The sequence below is a fragment of the Dromaius novaehollandiae genome, chromosome 2 (assembly GCF_036370855.1).
Source record: "Dromaius novaehollandiae isolate bDroNov1 chromosome 2, bDroNov1.hap1, whole genome shotgun sequence".
NCBI lineage: Eukaryota > Metazoa > Chordata > Aves > Casuariiformes > Dromaiidae > Dromaius > Dromaius novaehollandiae.
Genome location: NC_088099.1, coordinates 98252331 through 98274016, shown reverse-complemented (window position 1 = coordinate 98274016; position 21686 = coordinate 98252331). Strand labels below are relative to the sequence as shown.

The 21686-nt window shown below is 42.9% G+C and overlaps 2 protein-coding genes across 2 annotated transcripts in view; one reads left to right on the top strand and one right to left on the bottom strand.

The window, feature by feature from the left end:
- Window positions 1-787: 787 nt before the first annotated feature.
- CD83 (CD83 molecule) lies at window positions 788-15517 on the bottom strand. The gene is made up of 5 exons (XM_026112978.1): window positions 15385-15517; window positions 15128-15258; window positions 4877-5093; window positions 4657-4763; window positions 788-2649 (listed from the first exon to the last, which is right to left on the bottom strand). The coding sequence occupies exons 1-5, from the start codon at window positions 15425-15427 to the stop codon at window positions 2491-2493; spliced, it is 657 nt and encodes a 218-aa protein (XP_025968763.1). The 5' UTR covers window positions 15428-15517; the 3' UTR covers window positions 788-2490.
- The window catches only part of RNF182 (ring finger protein 182), a 56889-nt gene continuing 50399 nt past the window's right edge, over window positions 15197-21686 (top strand). Inside the window, exon 1 of the mRNA XM_026112903.2 lies at window positions 15197-15270. The gene's annotated coding sequence lies outside the window, so the exon portion shown is untranslated. The remainder of the gene's footprint in view (window positions 15271-21686) is intronic.

The window sequence follows — 21686 nt, the reverse complement described above, 5'->3', positions numbered from 1 at the left end:
CAGCTCTGCGATTCGGTCAAGCATCTCAGCATAAGGCTTTCTCACTGCTTATTACTGCTAAACTACTTAATGTATTTAAGTGGCCTTGAACCTAATCACTTCTACAGCACAGCCGGGCCTAAAACAAAAGTTCAGAATCAACTAGGCTGAAATGTCTGAGCTTGAAATTTGACTCCCAGTGCTGTTGCCTCAGGCCTGATCTTCTGTATCGCAGACAATTTGGCTCAGAAAAAAGCGGGCATAGCTGTTTACACAGAGTCTCTCTCTGTGTGATCTGATCCTATTTATACATCTGAAGAAATAATTCAGAAGGTGTTTCAGCCTTTGTTGCTGATTAATTATCAATCCCTTTCAAATGAATTTTCCCTTCCTCCCTTCATCCTATGAATGTCAGCTCTTACGACCTTCTGGCCATGTAGACTCAAAGTACCCCGGTCAGTTATATGGCTACTACTGCTGCACATTTAGTTCACGTTATTGCCAGCTAAACATGCGAATCACCCATGATGATGATGCACCATGTTTATAAGTGAGCACGGGTAGATTGAAACATATTTGTGTTTTCCTTGACTTGCCTCTCAGTGTGGGACAGGTGCCTTAAACTGTACTTTGAGCTTAAAATAAAATTTTGAGAAAAAATTAAAATGACCTTAATTTTTTAGAAATGCATAAAATTATCCATTCTTTAATTATGCACACATATGTGCCCTCTCCCATAGAAAAGACTTGATCAGGCTTCCACATCATTTAATGTAGTTATATTAGTTGTAAAATAAACCACAACTGATACAGAGTATTTCTGATTTTATTTTGCCTTATGTGGCACACAGGAAAACTAGTGGTAGGTTACATCTGAAATTTTATTTTAAGTATGTTACATGGATTTATATGTAAAACTGATCACAAAAAAGCATATGTGTCATTAATTTACCATGCCCTGAATAAGTTACATATCACATGTAACCATTCTTCTGGACAGGAGCCCCTTGGAAGTCTAGCAGTGTAGACATCCACTCCACTCAGAGGGGCACTGCTGACCAACACATGGTGCTTTCCTCCCACCAGCACTTCAAAATTAGTCAAAGGGTTATAGACAGAGCCTCCTTCTCACAGCCAGGAGTTCCAGACTGCACTGAAAATCCCATGCCTCAGTTTCGCTTTTGAAGGATTTAATTTCACTTTCTTTTGTAAAGGTCATCGGCTGTGTTCTTGGGTGATTGCCCACTCTCATGCTGCTGCTCCATCCTCAGCATAAACATCCACAATCCTTCTAGGCTCCTCTTGCTTCAACTTCTGCACCAGCAACCTGGCAAGGGAGGTGCCTTGATTTTTAGACTCCAGACTCTTGCTCTCTTTGGTCCAAGAGGACAAGTAAGTCTTCTCTCCCTTGCACTGTGCTTAAGTTTAGCTTTTTCTCTTATCGTCATTTCACATATACTGTGCATTGTCAATACCAGAAGCAGATAGGCATTCACCCCATCTTCTGTTTCTGTATCTCATGGCTGTCTCAATATATCCCAAAGATATGGATGGCTGATTTCTTCCAAGCCATGACCTTGGTCATCACTAGTGTAACTCCACTAACATAGGCATTGCATACATCTTTTGTGTTATAAAACACAAAAGAATTCATCTTCGCATGTCCTTAATATCACATGCTGCTTCAGTCTTTTTTTTGTTGTTGTTGATTTCAGGTTAACAATCTTGTTGCAGTTTCCTATAGATTGACCTACTTAGAGATGCCTTTGGAAATAGCTGATGGATCTGTTGTGGAAATCCATTGCTGAAGAGATGAAAAGTTCCATTCAGTTCAGAAAGATTTCCAGAATATTTTCTCCCTTCTTACATCTCAGCCTGTCTGTCACTCTGAGATGTAAAAATGTTGATTTGATTCATCCAGGACAACAATGTGCAATTACCTCTTCATGATAAGCTAACATTGTGTTATGAGTTGTACCTCATTTGCAGTAAAGGCACTTGATCCAGAACAAGAGCCCGGAGGGCAGAGCAGGGAGAGCCCTGCACACTTAGCTTTCTGAAAATACTGCAGCAACTGTTGTGTGTGGTTTTTTTTTTCTTTCTTTCTTTTTTCGGAAAGATGAGAGCTATTAGTTCAGCGAAGAGCTTAATGCCCTGGCTTTACGCTGCTGTGGCCCTCCTATAACCTGGTCTTCATATCACAGGAGTAGTCAGTATTGTTCAGGACAAGAGGAGTGAAATGAAGTTGATTCCAACTTCATAATAGCATTGTAATGCAGTTATATAGCTGCAACGGTCTTCGTTAGCCACTGAACACCCGAGAGTTACTGTAGTGCATACCAATGCTTTTTGAAGACTTGTCCAGCGCAAGCAGATCACTTGACAGATTGCCCATACTGTCAGGCTGTCCTGAAGAGGCAATATATTAGCATTTATTTCCTCTCCATACCACTCAGCTATCCGTCTCATGTCATGTTTACTGATGAGCCCACAGCCATCAACAACATCAGCTTAGACAGAATTCGAAGTAAGCCGATTTTCGTACATGTTGTCACTGTTTAAATCCTGGAAAGTTGTCATTTCATGTGCACTGATGAGGGTGAGCATGTGTTTCACATCTTTTCTGTTTTTATGATAATTGGGAGACATACTATCTTTTCTTAGACACGTCTGGAAGAAAAGAGAAAGGAAGGCTTAAAACTGAGAGATGCGTTGAAAGCCAATTTTAAAAAGTTATAGAGTTTTGATTTTCTCTTTGCTAAACATAGTTCATTATAACACCTTTTCCTTTACTGGGTGTTTCCAGTGAAAAATGAATGGAAAAGCTGCTGTTTCTTGGTCAATTGCAGGAGCTTTACAGGATAAAAAACTTAGTCACAAAAGGAAACTTATATTTGATTTAAGTTTTCATATAAACAGGCTCTGTATTAACCTCTTGCAAGTCTGCTTCCACCTGCCTTCAGTACAAGCCAGTGTCTGAAATATTGTCATCAAGTTGTCAAAGTAAAGCCCCAGTCCTGCCACCGGTCTTATACTTAACATCACTGTTGAGTTCAGTGGGGATTAGGCACAGGGAGGACAAGGAGACTTGTGAGAACTTAACAGACATGTTAAAGAAGTTTCTTTGTGAGATCAGGGCAATATTAAATTTTGCTGAAAGCTAAGTTCATATCCGACTCTCACCCAAGAGTAAGGTACATGTAATTCCATTAAAATGGTTATCTACAGCACATGGTTTAGCTTTTTTTAACTGCACAACAAAAACTGGACCTTTTTTATATGTATGAGAAAGAAAGGTTTCTTTAGAGATCTGGATTTCTTTCAGGACCCTGAGCAGATCGGAGTATCTGTCTTTTTTGACTGATATCCTTGCTTTCATACTTTCATCCTAACAAATTCCTACAAGATTTATCTTGTCAAACTTTAGTCTGAACAGCACAAATTACTGGCAAGATTGTCAATCTAAAAAAGAGACAGGCATAAATTTAATTGCTCCCTGAAGATACATGAAAAGCTACATTTAGCTGCAACTAATTAGATATTCTCCAATCAGCAGTTGTGATTCATGTGCTGATGATCAAAACAATAAGGCCAATATAATGTAGGCAATAAAGGATAAAAATGACCACCCAAAACTTTGGAGTTGTTTTTGTTTTGTTTTTAATAAATCCTACCTGTAACTCTGTCTCATAGCAATCCCAAAGGAACAGGGAGGAAGGAGCAAAACAATTGCTTAGAAATACAGCTGGTATCGCACTGTATTGAAACCTGAGGCACGTGGTGCCTCAAAGGCATGAACAAACTACAGGTCTCCTGATTTTCATGCACAAGCAGGTGGCTTCACTAATATCATGTACAAAACACAGTTTCCCTTCTGCCACGAAAGCTTCTCAGATACCTCCTCTCTCCATCTTTCCCAGAAATACCAGAATTGAGCGTACAGATAAAACTCCTGTAAGAAGGGACTGGTGTTGATATTGCATTCCTGGGATGTTTTTATGCTTGTTCTTTTCTGTTCACTGTACTTGCAAAGCTAATTCAAAGAAATGGGTAACAGGCCTTGCCAAACTCTTATCGTTGCCTTCACTTATAATGTTACCTTTCAGTTGCAAATTAATTCTCTTCCAAGGATCTTAACATATCTATTTAAGAGCAAACACCAAATGTCACAAAAAAGCCCATCTGAAGTGGGGTTGTCACTATTTTACAGGTAAGGAAACAGAGCCAAAAAATAGGTGGACTTGAATTTGTTCATTGTATTGTCACACAAAGCAATGTCATAAATGAGGCAGGGATCCCAGAAGTCAGTGCATCTGTCTTGGATGAATGCTGCCCAGGAACCAAACCAGAAGAGCTATTGCTGTGCTCTTAAACTGAATTTGCACTTGGAGTAAATGGAAGCAGAAATGAGCAGCAGGGAGCAGGAAAATAACTGTCTGTGCTCAGTTAGATCGGGTATAGCGAAATGTTTTATCTCTTTGGGACTCCATCCTGTGTTCCTTGTGCACCTGAGTTTCCTTCTGGCTTTGAAAATACCATATGGAAACGTAAAGGGTTTGGTCATATATTAAGTATGAAAACCAACTTCTGACTGGCTTTGTTAAGGTGGTGCTAGCAGAGAAAATAAGGGTTTTTTTGTTGTTGGTTGATTGGTTTATGAGAAAGGGAATTACTTACACAAGTAAAAAAGATGAGCAGTAAGTAAAAAATCCCAAGGCAAGTCAGCATGAAAAGCTCTGCTTTGTATTTTTTTAATTTTTCATCTTCTAGTATTCCAGGGCAACCTAAAACACAGAGGAAGGTGTTACACTGTTCCGGTGTTTGTAAAATATTTTAAAGCTGTTTTCTTCCCAAAATGCTGGGCAGAGCATTGAAGAGCTGAGAGTCTCTACTATACCTGATACTTTCAATGTGACTGTGCCACTTAGATTGCGTTCTCCGTTTTGCTCCCGCAAAATGCACCTGTATGTCCCACTGTTGTGGCTGGTAGCGTTTTTGATCTTCAGTGAAAAGAGGGTGTCATTGGAGAGCTCCAGGGACCCACCAAGTTCTTCTGGGTGGTGAGAGTCCACATCCAGGACTTTCCATGCTTTTCCTTCACCATGTCCAGCCATCTGGAAAACACAAATATATTTCTTGTCTTGAGCAAGGATGTCCTTCTGAGTTTTAGGGGAAGAGTTTTAAACCCAGCTTGAGGCTGAAAAGAGGAGGGGGGGAGAAAATAAAAATTTTTGAAAGCTTCTATTGCTTTCATGCCCACAACCAAAATATATTTGCTTTTTTGCTTAAATACATGCTATATTTAAGAGTGCATATATGCACACACAGTATTATTCTGTGAGGCTTCTTAATCTACCTCATCTGGACATAGTGATACAATATGGTATCTGGTAAAGATGCAATATGAAGTGGCAGGAGTTTGCTCTCAAAGTGTCTGAACAGAGGTCCCCAAAGAGTTCAAACAGAGACAGATGGTAGCCAGGGTGGGAGCTGAGGGAGATGCAGCCAGCCTCTCTCGCCACTCGATGGTGGCTCCAGGGGACCGGCTCTCCCCAGCTAGGGTGGCAGTGAGTGGCGAGGCTCCCCCGTGGCCTTGGTGCACCCTGCCCACAGTGTTTCTGTGATGCTGTGGTGGGAATCAAACCTGCCCGCTCCTGCACATGCACCGAAGTGCGTGGCCGCAAAAGTTGACGTCCTTCCAGTGACCTCATAGCCCAGAGGCCCTTGTGGGAACACAGCCCAGGAATTTGCGCTTCCCTGGGCCAGTTTCTGTAAAACTGGCCCCTGAAACTACAGCGCATCTCTTGAGGAATGGGTATTTTTCTGCCTCCCTTTGACTCTTTATTGTAACCAAAGAACAAAAATTGCTCCAGTTCCTTCAGATTCAGTTGCATGAAGGTCATGAGCAGGTTTTGGTGCACTTTGGGAGCATTTGTGTGTTGAATTTCTTAATTGTAACCAGAACAACTACATTCCTTGGCATTGCTGAGTGGCTGCTGGAGGAATGAAGTGTATTCCCAGAACAGTTTGTGCTGTGGGGCGGTAGGATGCATTGCAAATGACAATTGGCTAGGCACCGCAAAGAAGAGCTTTATCACTAACTTAATCTGAAAGATGATAGAAGGGTTTGAATTAGCCCATGTCCATTCTTATTCACTGGTGTCGCTCCCAGGGATTGAAGGCAGCGTGCCCTCTGTGAAGGTTTCCTGAGTAATGGATTCAGTCTTTCTGCAGACCAGCAGAGCCAGAGCTGGCTGATACAGTCGAAGGCTCAGCTTTTCAGCCAAACCTATAACTAATGCAAGCCAGGGCTTTTATTATTTTTTTTTCTTTTTAATAGACACCTTTTGGGGTTTCATGTTGGTGCTTATTGTGTATCCATATAGCTACTGCATCAGGGTATAACAGTTACACTGTAAGTTATTAAAATTAATACAATTCTCTCATATTAAGGCTAGGAGGATCTGGTTTCCCTTTCATGTGTTTGCACAAGGAAGGCATGCTTGGGAATCCAGAGAGAAATGTGAGCCTGATGCTCCTTAACACTTTGTTACTTTTGCAGTCCCAAAGTAGTGTAAAATAAGCTGCAAGCTGGGGAACCTTTCAGGAATGAGGGAGTCAGACTGAGGCACAAGATTTTCATCACTGTAAAGACCCTTTTTCAGAAAGCCTTTTTTTAGTGCATCAACTGAAACATGGAGCAGTATTTCCCTGGGGCTTTCCACACTTTACCCAGCAATAGGGAAGAAAGTATCTACTTCCTCTTAATTCCCCTTCACCTCAGCTTCTCTTTCCTATTACACTCAACCCAGAGACAAGCAATATCTGTGGTGATTTCCAGGGACTTCACTTTGCTACAGGGATTAAATATTTTAAGGCACTGCATGTTAGAGGTTGTTGGAGGAATTCTAAGATACAGGCTAGATTTATGGTTACAGGTGGCTCAACAGCAGTTAAGTGGACAGGGTTGACCTCCCTCAGATCTAATTTTTGAAACTCTCCCTTCCTTTGCCACCCCCTTCCTCACAAAACTGCCTACAGAGCAGTAAAGAGAACCAGCCTGGCTGGTCTTCACCTTGCCCTAAAATGCAGATAGCAGGCCTGATCTACCCCAGGAAAATTAGGTTTTTAAAAATTCTGCTGGAAGAACAAGTAATTGCTTTCTTAGGTGCTGCTAAACCTTGTTATTATCTTGTGACAGAGACCTGGGAATCAGAAAACACTTTGTTCTTTGCTTATGCAATTGCAAGCTCCACTCTAAGGGAGAAATAAGCTGAGTCCGTGTAACCTATGCCTGGCCATACACATATTTCCAGGGAGATTCTTGCCTAATGGTTTAGCTTCCCTATTTTAAGAGGGTCCTGAGAGACAGGATAGATTATTGCCTTCAGCTTTTTTGAGGTGCTCAGTTTAAGCATAATTATAAGCCTGCCAGGTACTGTGAGAGCACCCCTGGAGACAAGCAGGTCAGAAGGGTTCACACTCTGTGTAGACCAAAGCGTTGTCTGTGAGGCTGCGTGAACCGCACGCGTTTCCCCAAAACAGAGGAATAAGTTAACTTTGTGGCCTGACCTGGCTCCCTCACCTAGGGTAAATCAGTAGTGAGCTGGATGGGGATCTCGAACCTTTGCAGTGGGGGAGGAGGAACAGTTCGTGCCTTTGATTGTGGGTTTACCTGCCTCTTATTTCCATTAAATCTCCTCTTTAATGAGAAGCAAAGGCAGTCCTCTGTGTTGCTTGTGTGCCCAGCAGCCTCCCTACATTTTTTAGGCTGCAGAGACACCTGGTGGCATTTTTCCAGCCTCTACACACGCGACGCACCCATCCTTGCTCAGAGGTCACAGCAACTCTTTCCCTGATGCTCTGAACCAAATCTCCTCCAGTGCAATCTTATCTCTTACTGTCTTAGCATGAAACATCAAACCCTCCCTTACTAAATTATAGAAGTAGCAAGAAAACATCTGAACCAATTTGCACAGTGTGTCCCCATGTCCCCACTGTTTAAAAGGAAGTCCATGAAATGTTCAGTCAGGTCATCATTCTGCCTCTTAAATACACTGTTCAAGCTAACTACTTTTTTCCCCAAACCTAATTAGAATTACCAAAATGCCACTTTGTTTGCCACCTCCTGTGAATTACTTGGCAGGCTCTCACTAGACAGACCATTTCGCAGCTCAAGTTCCTATGATAATCCAGTGCTAATTCATGCCAAGTCTCCTCTAGGTGATAGCGCAGCACAAGGTAAATGCTAGGGGTTTTACCTAATTAATTCCACACAAGCTTAGAGGGTATCGATTTGGAGCACTGTTGGTGGCAGCAATCCACTTGTGTAGGGACCATCCTCTCCTTTAATCAGCCACAAAATGTTTTCTGCCTCAATTTGTTTGTGTTTTCCTTCTGTGTTAGTGTCAGCTGAGCTGCTGCGTGCTGACTCCTCCTGCTAACCACCAGGACTGAGGAAAGGGAGTTGGTCTTTTCCTGCTCCCATATTTTCTGTTAATGGCTCTACCAAAATTCAGAAGGCAAATTGTGAATCATGCAGGGACCAATGGAAATATATACTGTTGAATCTATTTGCATTAAAAGGGACTCATTATCGTGGTGGCTGCTAGGGATTACTGAACCAAGATTTTTGCTGGGAAACAAGGAGCTGCAAGCAGGCAGCATCATTCTGCCTGCCTGCATAAACCTATCTGTTAAGAAATGTAAAAAACAAAAGAAATGTGAGTTTATTTTTATTGTCACGCATACATTGGCAAGTGGCAGTGATTGTGATGGGCTTTTTCAGAAATCAGCCTGAAGGCTAGATCTGTTGTTTTCCATCACCTTCATAGCAATGAGAGGCAGTGCTGTCCTCAGGGGTGGACAGTGGGGCCAGTGCTGTTGAACACCTTCATTAATGACCTGGGCGATGGGGCAGAGTGCACCCTCAGCAAGTTTGCAGAGGATACAAAACTGGCAGGAGCGGCTGACACACCAGAGGGTGTTGACCAGGAGGCAGCAACGAGCCCTGCATTAGGCAGAGCCTTGCCAGCAGGTGGAGGGAGGTGATCCTTCCCCTCTGCTCAGCCCTGGTGAGACCCACTGGGAGTGCTGAGTCCGGTGCTGGGCTCTCCAGTACAGGAGGGACAGGGACCTACTGGAGCAGGTCCAGCAAAGGGCCACAAAGATGATTCAAGGACTGGAGCATCTGTGATACAAGGAGAGGCTGAGAGAGCTGGGACTGCTCAGCCTGGGGAGGAGAAGGCTCAGGAGGATCTTATTGGTGCATCTAGATACCTGATGGGTAAGGAAGACAGAGTCAGACTCTTCTCAGGGGTGCCCAGTGAAAGGACAAGAGGTAATGGGCACAAACTCAGATACAAAAGATGTGGTTTAAACGTAAGAAAGATCTTTTGCACTGTGAGGGTGGTTGAACACTGGAGCAGGTTGCCCAGGAAGGCTGTGGAGTCTCCATCCTTGGGGATATTCAAAACCCAACTGGACATAGCCCTGAGCAACCTGCTCTAGGTTACTCTGATGTGAGCAGGAGGTTGGACTAGATGATCCTCAGAGGTCCCTGCCAACCTCAGCTGTTCTGTGGTTCTGCTACTGTAAGGGTGTGACTCAGTGCTGGAGCTCTGCCAAAGAATCTTTCTTTCCAAAAAACATTATCAGCTTTCCTGTTTCTCCTTCCCTCTGTCCTCTCCCTCCATCCCTCCCTCCCTCTCTGTCTCTCAATTTTTACAAATACAAATCATTCAGAGAACCAATAGAAATTTAAGAGACTTGATTATAGAAATGGTTGAATCAATCCATCTCCAGGTTAAGAGCTTCTGAAAGGTTGGCCATAAAACCTGGGGCCCATAGGCTCTGCCCCACTGGTCTTCTTTTAAGGTCCTTGACACAATTTTTAGGACCTAAAATATCACGGATTAAGCCCACCATACTCAGACTAAGGGCTGTTCCAAGTCTTGGTGCTTCAGAGACATTAGTAAGAAAACGTAGGTGCAGAAATGCAGCAATGAGGGCCAAATTTCTGCTTATTTACCCCATTACAGATTCAAAGTAATCCCCTGATTTTGGTGAGTTTAACTGCAATTTACTCCAGTTCAGCCAGCAGTAAAATCAGAGGCATTTAATTCTCTCTTTTTTAGAGAACAAATCATAATATAGATTGTACTCTGGTCCACAGTACACACTCACAGTAATCTACAGTTAATGTGGCTGGCCAAGTAATTCATAGTGAATAATTTACTGGATAAATGTAGCCTTTTTTTCTTTCCCCTTTCCCTCTCAATACCAATATTTCCTACAATGTGATCTGCCGCCTTATACTGATCCACAAGACAGTAGAAAATAGTCTTAAGAAATACATAAGTTGCACAGTGTTTTCAGTTAAAAGCTTAATGACCAGGCGGCACATAAGAAATGCTGAAGACTGACGCAAGCCCATCTGTGCAAAAGCATGGAAATACTTGGTCTAAAGAGGGTGCAATTTTCTCACATGTATTCACTCATCAATTGACTGATTCCTATGAGCTTATCTTGGCTGGGACCTTGTAGATAAGAGTGGTGAAGGCAGTACTGTGGGTATTAAAATGGGATAGGTTCAACTGAAAATACTGCTAAGCTGATACTCTTCTGTTCTCTGATTGGACAAACTCAGAGAAAAAGGTAGAGTAATTATGCCTCCAGAATGTAAATGCCCTTCAGCAAACCTTTCCTTTTCAGAGAACTAAAAACAAGGTGGAGGTACGAGCAGGAGCACCTCTCTAGCTCCTGGCTGGCTGTTGTTTAGTGGCAGTTTTGAAAACTGCTATATCATTACATGATCCTGCCATTACACAAAAGATATTCACCTGTGCTGTAGTACTTAAACCCAGCTAATCATTAAATTTTAAATTTATCATGCACACGTGAGATCAAGTAGTTATTAAGTTAACTCGTGTTCTCTGCTCTCATTAAATACCTCTTCTCGTAGAACTTTTCTCAGATGAAGGTGGTCTTTTGGCCCCAAGGTGAATCAAACTGCCAATATAATCCACTTCTGTCATAAAAGCAATTTTTTATTTTAAGCAAAATGGTTCAATTCCGAGGTTGATGTCAGTGTAAAAGTGAAATGGAGTAACATTAGCTTTCTTTTTTCCTGAGGGTAGGATGATTGTAAAAATGGTTTTGTTCAAAATTTTACCAGGAATAAAGGCCAAGCTGAAATTTCTGGCTGCTAGAGAGATAATTAATCTGAAAAATATATACAGCCACAAGGAATTTATTTTCCAAAATAAAATATCTAGAATTCTGGCAATGCCTGATAGCCAACTTACAGTAAATCACAGCTGAGCTGAAATCACCTAACAGGCATATTTTGCAGCACAAAAGCACTTTCACATTTGATTAGTGCTGAAGGTGCATCCATATGGTTCCTATACAATGTCATGTAGACACACCAAGGTTAACTTTGAAAGACATAAATTGTGGGCACACGTGAGTGAACTCTGTGCTTTACAAAAGAAAAAAAACACCAAGAAAACTACCTAAACACAGAATAACAGTAAAGGAACTGCATGTGACACATTAGGCAGGCCCAGCTGGAAAAGCCCTCTGATTCAGTCACACAGCCTTTTCCTTTCTCTCTCTCTCTCTCTCTCTCTCTCTTTTTTTTTTTTTTTTTTTTTTTTTTTTTTTTTTTTTTTTTTAAATAGCTGAGGGCATACTGTGCTAGCTCATGTCAGGCAAAAGAATTGTTTTGGTCATGAAATCATTTCCACTGCTCCTTTCCTTTCTAAATTATGAATGTGTTGGGACTACTTGTAGTTGAACAGATGTCTGAGTAGAATTTGACTGTATTTCTTTAGGTAGATCAGAAATTAGACTAAAGTAAATCAGAAAATATTTACTTAAGCTAATAGATAATAACTATGAATATTTAGTCAGTGGATTTTCCTTTCAAGGATGATATGATTAATACTAAAGCTATAAGGTCTAAAATCTGTAAGTCTATAAGGTTTGTTCTTATTTTGTAATATGACTTCTCCCTCTATTTCTGCCACAATTTTGTGTTTTTCAGGGAAGTGCAATAAAGTTAATGAACTTTTCTCCACTGAACTATGGCCTTCCCTCCTCTTCCTCAAGGTTTGTTTCAGATCACTATTTTTCTAGCTAACAGTTGAACAAAATAGCTAAATATCCACTGTGACTTCATTTGTGTGTGCTTAAATTTTATTTGTGAACTAGATATAAAGTAATAAAGATCAGCTTTTATGAAGCAATTCTTATTTTCAATGAACTATGCAAACAGAAACTGCTCAGTTCTCCATAGCCTTATGAGGTAGATAAAGTTAAATTCCCCAGACTACTGTTTTATAGACAGGGCATAGAGATTCAAGCCAGTATTTCTATGTGCAATTGCCTGTGCATGGGTGCTTATGCAAAAATGACCTACTTTTCAGTTCTCAGTTACGAATCTTCCACATTGCACATAGCTCTATGGCATGTAGGGTGGCTGAAAATGGATCCAAATGGATCCCAAAATGGATCACCCTTAAAAGGTACCACCACTATGGAACAAGACCTGGACCAGGGTGAAAAAGGACATGGTGCTCTACCTTGTGCTTTGCTTGCTAGGCATACCTGCTTGCTAGGTGTACCTATTTGAAATATTTCTAAGCAAAAATCATTCTGTCTGAGCTGACTGATTTTGGTCCTGATTCTGTGCAGAATTACTTAGACTCTTGACTTTATGCATATGAATAATCCAATTGGCTCCAAGGATACTACTCCCATGAGAGGTTAAGCACATGCACATCTATTTACAGTATAAGACTTTAGCACTAGCAAAGGAATTGCTGGACGAGATACTACCTTATTACATTCAGTTGGATTTTGACACTAGAACACTCAGTTAAGCAATTATTTCTCCACACAGAACTGAAAAGGCAGGTATTTTTAAATAGCATCTTTTTTCAAGCAGATCACAAAAAAAGGTGTAAAAGTGACCTTTAATTGTTCAGAATATGCAGTGGTGCCAGTGGGGAGGAGGGATTTGTTTGCTGAGCATTTGCTGTGCTGCAAACACAGCACCGTTACGTTGTCACTGTAATTTTTTTAAAGCAGCAAGAAGCAGAGGTTAATTGCTTGTATTTACTGCACAGTTTAAAGTGACCTTACACAAAAGATTTAGCCTAACAGCTGTTTGAATTTTACAGTCTGAAATTTCATACCATTTGTTGAAATTACTTTTTAATTAGCCCTTTGGGAGTATATGTGGTGTTTATTGATTATCCTTCGGTAGCTGTTCTTTAAATAACAGATTAATTCTATGCTGGGTAGCCTGGTCACACTCTGCCATTCCTTTACCCTCCGTTTGAAGTGTTTTGGATGGGGAGAGCAGCACGCAGCCAAAGGCGGGCAGAGCACAGAGGTGTACACAGCAGCTGGATTCAATGGGCACATGGGTAGCCGAGGCCTGGGTCGGAGGCATGCCTAAATTGAGTGGCAGCAAGCAGCAGAGCGCTCTTCAAGCTGTCACCTATTTAGCTGGCCCCACAAGTGGAAGAAGCATTGTTTCTTCAGTGCAGTACACTGAGCCAAAATTATTTTTTTTCTGCTGAGAGTCCGACTTTCGTGCTGTGCTTTCCTAATGTGGCTGAGACAGGGGCCTGGGCTAGCAGCCTTCGAAAGCAGAAGGCAAAAGAGAATAGGTTGGCACCTACCCCTGCTTCACTACTAAGATGCAAGCAAATGCCCCCTCTCAGTCTCTCAGGAGCACTGAGCCCAGCATCTCAGAAAAAGGAGGAGACTACAGACACCGCAGTTACTGATGGGCTGCTCGCCACGTGTTTGAAATAGCCCTGGCTGAGCTGGGTACCTCCAGGCTGCAGGTGTCACCTGGTTGCAGGCAGCTGCTTACTGTCGTAGCAGCGTTAAAACATAGCTACACGTCAGCCACAGCACCCAAATAACATTGCCTGTTGGTTTACCAGAGGGAAAAATTTTTTGAACTATATCTGCCTGAACTGCTGGGGAAACCAAGGCTGTGGTTTGACTTTCTGGCATAGACAAATTAACAGCTCGTGTCCACCAAAAAGAGGTCTCTCTCCTCCCTTCACTGCTCCCCCTTTTTGCCTCTGCATGGGCAGGCTCCCATTACATGGGTAAATGATTCATCTCTGTAACCCACAACATTTTTATTCCTAAATTGATTTTCTGCTGCTGTAGAAAGTTGACTTAGCGGGCAATCAGATGACCACTGGGACTGGCCCATGGCAAGCAGGTGAGTGCGTGGCTGGGAGTGAGCAATTCAGGAGAGCTAAACCTTCCATTTTCCTAATAATTCAGCTCATGCTATAAACTGAAACTATACACTAAGATGCAACTATATAGTGCCATAGAGCAAGTCAGTGGCCAGTTCTCCAGCCACTGGATAATTCTGCCTCTCTTTCCGTGAGCAATTTCAGCTTTAAAGGGCTGAACAGTACTTTCTGTTCATTAGCGGATTGATCTTTGTAGCTGTCCTGCAACTAGGTGGTAAGGAGAATTGTCCTGCTTTAGAGATGAGTATTCTGAACCAGGGCAGCCAACACGGTACTTTTTCTAGGACTGCAAAGAGATATCTCGGAATTTTCTAGCTCTCCATCTTCATTCTGCATGTCCTCCTTTTATGCTCATCCCCATTAGCCAAAACCTTTCTCAAGAATAGCAAATATTTTAAACAGTAGAAAGTATCAGTTTGGCTTTTCTATTTCAAAGAAAAAATCCACACCTATTTGTGGGGGGAGATTAATCAAGGAGCAACATCATTTATGTTGCAAGGTTTAAGTATCAATTTTTGTTCTAAAGGAGAATCCTGGAAGGGCTGGAAATCCTGGCATGGTATTTGGCAGGCTGTGCACAGGGCATCCTCTGAATTTTGATCCCTGGAGGCTATCAATAGTTAAATAGAAAAGCAGGCCAAGAGCAATACAAGGATCATGCTCAGATGGTCTGTCTACAATGACATGGAAAATGCCTACACTCCCGATCAGTCCAAACACTTTCATTGCTGCCTCGTCTCTGTCGCACTGACAGGAGGATGCCTCTTCATAAAATAACCTATTTAGTACAAGACAAGCCAGCATCAGGTGGGAAAGCAAAGCAGACTGCTCAAGTAACTTTAACTTTTTCTTACTTTGTACCAGGACACTGTCTGGTAGGTGACTGTGGAGTCCTGACGAACTTTACAGGGCAGCAACACTTCTTCAGCGCATCTCACGGCAACATCTGGAGCAGCCACAGAAGCCCCGCGGATCAAGCACCAGACTGCAAAGACAGGTACACATAGGCTTTAAAAGAGATTGCTGAAGCATTCCTTCTTGGCTTGCCAAAACATATCCCCCGCAAAATAAGTGAAAGACCTGAATGAAAAGTGCAAGGCTCCCCACTCACCGTTGCACAGGATGAAGAGCTGAGCGGAGGCTATCGAAGACATGGCTTCTGCTGCTTTGAATCGCGGAGCAACAGCAGCGTGCCTTTTTGCAGGAAGGGCTGTGAGAGCAGAGTGAAACAGCTACTGCTTCTGCAGTGATATTTCTGGAGGCAGACTGGGGAATCCCCCAGCGGACTTATTTTGAAGATCACCACGTCACAGGGAAAATCCCTACGTGTTGGAGCCAGTGCTCCTCCCATTAAATCTGTTAGGTCACTCCTATTTTTCCAACTGTCTGCACTGGTAGTATCACCCCTCCTTCTTCCCCCACCTCCCCCCTCACCTGTGTTGATCTGAACAGAAGTATGGCTGATCTTGGGGCAGTGTGGGCCAGCATGAAGGGCATCAAAACAGGTGCTGAAAGAATCTCTCATCTGACAAAATGCCAGAGGAAAGGATTTGTCAGCCTCTTGAAATCCCCTCTCAGCTTTTTTTCTGCTGTTTCTAATAACATAGTGTCTGTGAAGAAAAAGCTTGGCCATATTCAGTAGCATTTCTGAAACCACATTTAAATGTTCAGGTGGTAACATCAGGAGGACACTGTGACTTGGCTCTAAGAACTGGGCAGGAATTTACAGCATGGCTGCACAATCTGAACTATACTTAGTGCTGCATGTGTAGCTCCCCATATAGACACTCATGATCTAGAAGAAACATCTCTTCTCAGTGTATTTTGTCATTCGAAACAAGCAAGGGCAGCTAGAGTGACATAATCCTATCAAATTATATGCTGGAAAATTTTCCCATGCAAACAAATCAAGGCAGCTCCCAGCAGAGGAACCATTTGGACACCCCCTCTAGATGTCTGAAAAACAAAAAAAACCCTCCTTTCCTTGTGATCTGTAAGAGCTGTTTCCCCCTGGAGAATTTCTGAGGAAGTCTACAAATCATGAAACTCTGAAAGTTGCTGACATGCTATTTTTGGAAAACAGATGTGTCTGTTGTCTTAAGGCTACTGAGATCAGGATGGTCAGAAGTCTTTCAGGAGCTTTTTGAGTTTTGGTGGGTAGGGAGTGTACGGTCAGCCCCTTTCAAATACCAAGCTCCTTGAAGACACATCAGGCTGGGCACTCTAAAGCCAGATCACCTTTACGAAGCTTTGAGAGGAAAAGTTAGTTTGACAGGTCCTCAGCACATAAAAGTTCATTTCAGCCCAGTAAGCTCAGTGGGTGGGTAATGCCTTCGGAAACTCCAGTCTGTGCTGTGAGGGAAGTCAGACAGCAATTTCACCAGCAGCCTCGCTGTTGAAATAGCCTAGCTATTTTTAAAGCTATTTGCTTCTCTCTTCGTTGACAGATGTAGTAAATATAACAGTCTCTGAGCTTTATTTTTCTGTATGTGTTTTCCTGTTTCAAATACCTCAACCCATTACCTAGAAGATAGGTACCAGTAACAAGTAAATCCCAGTGGATCTCTCTGGAGGGAGAGAAAATCTGAACTCTTGCTGCTTTCTCCTGTGTGAGATGATAATAGAGTCCTCACAGAGAAGATGGAAGTAAACGCATTTTGCTGAAGGAAATCTTGGAGAGATGAGGGCTCCAGTTAATATATTTCACATCTGTTCTTCACTAAAATGATAGCTGTCTTGCCCCCATGAGTCAGTCGCACACCAAGCCTACCTCTGAGAAGGGCGCTGAGCTTTTATCCACGTATCTACAAGTTCTGCAGAGCTACACATTTACCCTTCATAAACGATCAAGCAGCAAAAACCTCTTGTACCTCCCCTTGGCTTGTAAGGAAACCCGCAGTGACAAACGCACAGTAAACTAGTACCCCGACTGTGGGCTGACCCACAGTAATCTTTCCCCAAGTGGGCTGGCCAGATATAGGCTAGAGGGGGCTGAAGCATGATCGAGTTTGATATGATAAGATTGCCCACAGAAAAGTGGAGAAAGAGGTGTGCATAAAGGGGCAGACTTCAGCTTGATTTGGGAAATGTATACACTGTACACACTTGCCAAGAGGATGTTAAAAAACATTCCTCCTCACTTAGTTTAAACACAGGAGTTAACACACTTCAAACACGTGGTTTTTCCCCCTAGGACAGGCATAGCTTCAAGCAAAATAGCCCTTTTCCTCCAGAAGTATTTGCAAGCTCAGCTGCTCTTCCACAGCAAAGTATGTGAAGCAAGAAAGCAAGATATGAAAAACAGAAACTGAAACTCCCTTTGCTGGGGAGAAATCATTCTGTTTCTAAACTTTCCCTGATTGGGATTTTTCTCTAGGGAAACTTTGAAATGGGCTGTACTTTCCACCCTAACTCTTGGTGCTTTTTTATACGGTTTCAAAGACCAAGCCTGTTCCTTATCTCCAGAGTCCTGGAAGCTGCTCTGAGTTTCCTTCCACTCCTCTTGAGTGGAAGCAAAGGGAGGTCAGCGGGACCGAGTTATGGGTGGGAGTGAGGAGGAGGCTGTGATTGCTTGTCCAGCTTCGGTGTGAGAAATGGATCTGCATCTTTGCAGGGCCCTGTAGAAATCGCAGGAGCTGCATGAGTGAATGGAAGTTTATCATTAAACGCACTGTCCTGTGGAACTGATGCGGATGTGTCTGATTCCCTCCTGCTCTCCATCCTTCACCATATCCCTCACTACAACAACTGTAAGCCCACTATCTCACTGAGCGAGAGACGTCGTGTGCTGCGGTGAGGCCAGAGCTGCGCATGTGATGACTGACGTTAGTTAGCAAGCGGTGTACAGAGTGGCCGAGTTCTGCCTACCCCTCTCCTAGCAAGGCCGCTCGTCTGGGTCTCTGTCTTCGACCCAGCTGCTGATTTTCATGAATCTCGTAGGCACTTAATTCCCTCTGAGCCCCTATCCCTCTGTCAAATTGAAGGAAAGCAGGTTTGGTGCATACTGGCTGATAGACAGCCAGATGGCATGATCACAGAAATTTCATTTTCTATGGAAAATGAGGCTACAAGCACAAGGATGCAAGATGGATTCATGGGAGAAGGTTAAAAAGTCAAGACCGAATGATTTTCCAGTGTTGACAGAGTCTTGAGATTGCTGCTCATGGAATCATGTCCTTTTCCATTGAAGCAGGTCAGTACCGGCACCCTTAGATGTTCAGGTGGCAGATCACTTGTTTTTAATTCCAATGTGTAGTCGCCAAAGACATCTCAGATTCCTGCTTATTTCATATGTTTGTCCGTGAGCTCTGGTGTTAATCAGAAAGCACAGAGTATTCTTTCTAAGAGGTGAATATGCTGGATATTCCCTAATTTAAAAAAAAAAAAAAAAAAAGGCTTAGCTCTTCAGGCTGCAGAGCTCTCCACAATCAAGCATCAAAGGTTAAGGCAGAGGTGACAAAATAACAATTCTGGCATGGCACAAATTATTCTGTATTAGGAAATGATAGTTCCACTGTGTTCAGGTTTCTGTTTGGATTAGGTTCACCCACATGCTTTATGCCTATTATTTTAGGACCACAGAAGAGCTCTTTACTTATCTATTTGTTTATTTACTTTATTAACCTCCCATGCAGCAATAAAAACTGACTGTATCAGTTCATCTGGTAAAAGCAGGGAGGTTTTTGTTTCATGTTTTGGTAAACAACTGTTTCTTAAATAATGTATCATGTGTAATGCCAGATCCTAGATCCTAGGCGCTGTCAGTTGAACAAACAGTCACAGAAGATCGCACAGCAACAAATACATAGTCATATATTTTGAGGGGTCCAGCAGAGCTGCAGTCACTGCATTTCCTTTCCTGTCATACTAGGACCTTGATGCTCACCACATCAACAATTAAAAGCAACTGACGGTTTCCAGATTGTAGCCGAGAGGTCTGTAGATTACTCATTAACTGGAGTCAGCAAAAGTTTAAGGACAAAGTTCTCTTCCTTACCCTTTCATGGCAGATGTTGGTTCAGAGTGTCTCCTTCTGCTGTTAAGTCAGTGGCAATCTAGGAATACTGAGAAAGTAACACTGCAAATATGACCTGCTGTGCGGCTCAGAGCTTTGCCCTACAGACTCTCTTCCGCTGTCAATTTAATAAACAACACCAAATTGATTGTGCACAAATGTCCACTCCTCTGAAATGTCTGGACGTTAGGATGTGCAGTTTGAGATATACCAGCCCTGTTTGTCAAAGCTGTGGTTAAGTATATTCACATAGAAGTTGAAATGTGACCCAAAATGGAAGCATCCAAAATAAGAAGCCTCTTTAGAAAATGTTGTCCTGAGAGTTTAGAAATTGCCTTAAAGCAAATAGGAGCAAGAATTTATCCCATGTCTATACATACAGCTGTAAGAACTGAAAAAAGGCTGTACTAAAGATCCATCTAGTCCATCATCTTGTCTCCAGCAGCAGCCAGTGAGATATAAGGGTGGCCGAGCAGGCCAAGATGCTGCATTCACACTGCAGCATCTGCTGGAAGTGTGGGTTGGAATATCATTTCTAACAAGTCCCTGGTTCTTCTTTTATATGCAGTGTGCCAGATGGAGCTGGCATCACCAGGACTAGGGACACCTGGGACCATGGTTTGCAGATTTTGAGTGGACTCTACTCTGCTCACCCTCCACATGGGGTGGTCCATGCTGCCTGCTCCAGGAGGTAAGGAGCAGATTATAGCTTGCTGTCTCTAGTGAGTCTTGTGCAAGAGTAGTACCCCCACATCTCCAGCCCTGTGGAGATCCTTCTCAGACTTTGCATCTCCTTACCACTCCCTGTTATGCACTGTTTTAGCAGAGCTATAACATCCAGCTGGTCAGTCTGTAGATCATGCTGTGGAAATATTTCTTTGCACTGGTGCTCCTATCTCTCCTTTCCCTTGACCATATGTCCCTTGGACATGCATGCTAGTGGGACTTCTTACAGTTGGAGGAGGGTGAATAACCCCCTGTGGGCCACTCTGTACTCCCAGCCAATCCCACGACCCACCAGAGACATAGGTCAGGGGAGCCTCCTGGACAGGAGCATGCAGGTGCTAACAGCAGGGTGCACAGGGCCTCTGTCACTTGTGTGGCAACTGAGGACCGACCACTGACCAGATCAACTGCACCAGGCCGCAGCCCCTCTCCTGGCTCCTACAGAATCTCTTCTGGTGATTTTTGTTTATACCTTCCCCATCCGAGGTCCCACTGAGTCATGGGACTTCCTTATCAACTTCCCCCACCATCCACAGCAGCAGAAAGAAGAAGCTTGCTGGGGGAGGAGGGGGATCCTGGTGTCCACGAGGCCTATTTCCATTCCCTTCTCCTGTCAGGCCTCCCAGCACAGCACCACTGGGCACTGGGATGCCTTCAGGAGCTTTTGGGGGTGCATCCCCCGCTGGTTCCCTACCTGTATATTTCTGGTCCTTCGACCTTCATCCCCTTCCCTTCTTTCATTTATTGTCCCCCATGATCATTTGGCTTTCTCCTCATCTTTCAAAGAGCACAAGATCAGTGCAAGTATATACTGACATTTCACCAGAATACTTGCCCAGACTGAGGAGATTTAAGGCATCCCCCCTATGCGTAATAACTTTGTGCCTTCACCAAACTGTCTTCTCACCCTATAGCCCCTTTTCCAGCTCATTTACAAATAGGTTCAACAGCAGGGGCCCAAGAACAAACCCCTGTGGAACACAACTGGAGACCTCCTCCAAATAGGTTGTTCAGAAGACTTTTCGTCTTATCCCATGGTGCCTTAATTTCTTTCAAAGCCTTTTCTGATGGACCTTTATGTCTTTGGAAATCATTGCTGCGATTCTATATGGCTGGCTTTGTTGTGGTTTTCATTTAACTTGACAGAGTTTATGATTCTTTCTATTTTCCATGCTTGGACACAGCTTGTATTTTCTGGAGGAAGTCTTCTGCTTCTAATAAATGTCAGTTTTTTCTTTTGGTCTTTCCAAAGTTTTTGTCCATACAAAGCATTTTAGAGCAAACATGCTCCAACATGTTGTGTTTAAATAGTCACCATGCAAACGTTTTAGCTTTTAGGCATCCCTTTCAGTTTCTTTTTAACATGCTTCCTTGTTCCTATGTAGTGCCATTATAGTTGATTTTTTTGGCTTTTGTTCCTTAGGCCACAATGTTGGATCTAAGTGTAGTCAACTGTTACAAAGTGTCTCTTGAGCAGTAGCATTTTGAACGAGGTCCTACCTGTTGCTCAGGGCAAAGGTAGCAGCGTCTTCTTCTTTTGTGGGCACCTTCTTGAAGCAACACTGATCTTTTTCCTCAGCATCAATCTCTGATGTGACATTTGCCCAATATGCATGTGGGGTACTGACCTCTCCCGTTACTGCTATGTTTCTTGCCCTTGCAGCTCCTCTGAT

Bases quoted from the DNA above. Each gene is read 5' to 3' on its own strand.
- CD83 (XM_026112978.1), bottom strand. From the start codon at position 15,427: ATGTCTTCGATAGCCTCCGCTCAGCTCTTCATCCTGTGCAACG. The intron at 4,764-4,876 runs GTATAGTAGAGA...TCTGTGTTTTAG, and splicing joins AGTCACATTGAAAGTATCAG to GTTGCCCTGGAATACTAGAA. The intron at 2,650-4,656 runs GTAAGTAATTCC...CTTTTCTTCCAG, and splicing joins TGCTCATCTTTTTTACTTGT to ACGTGTCTAAGAAAAGATAG.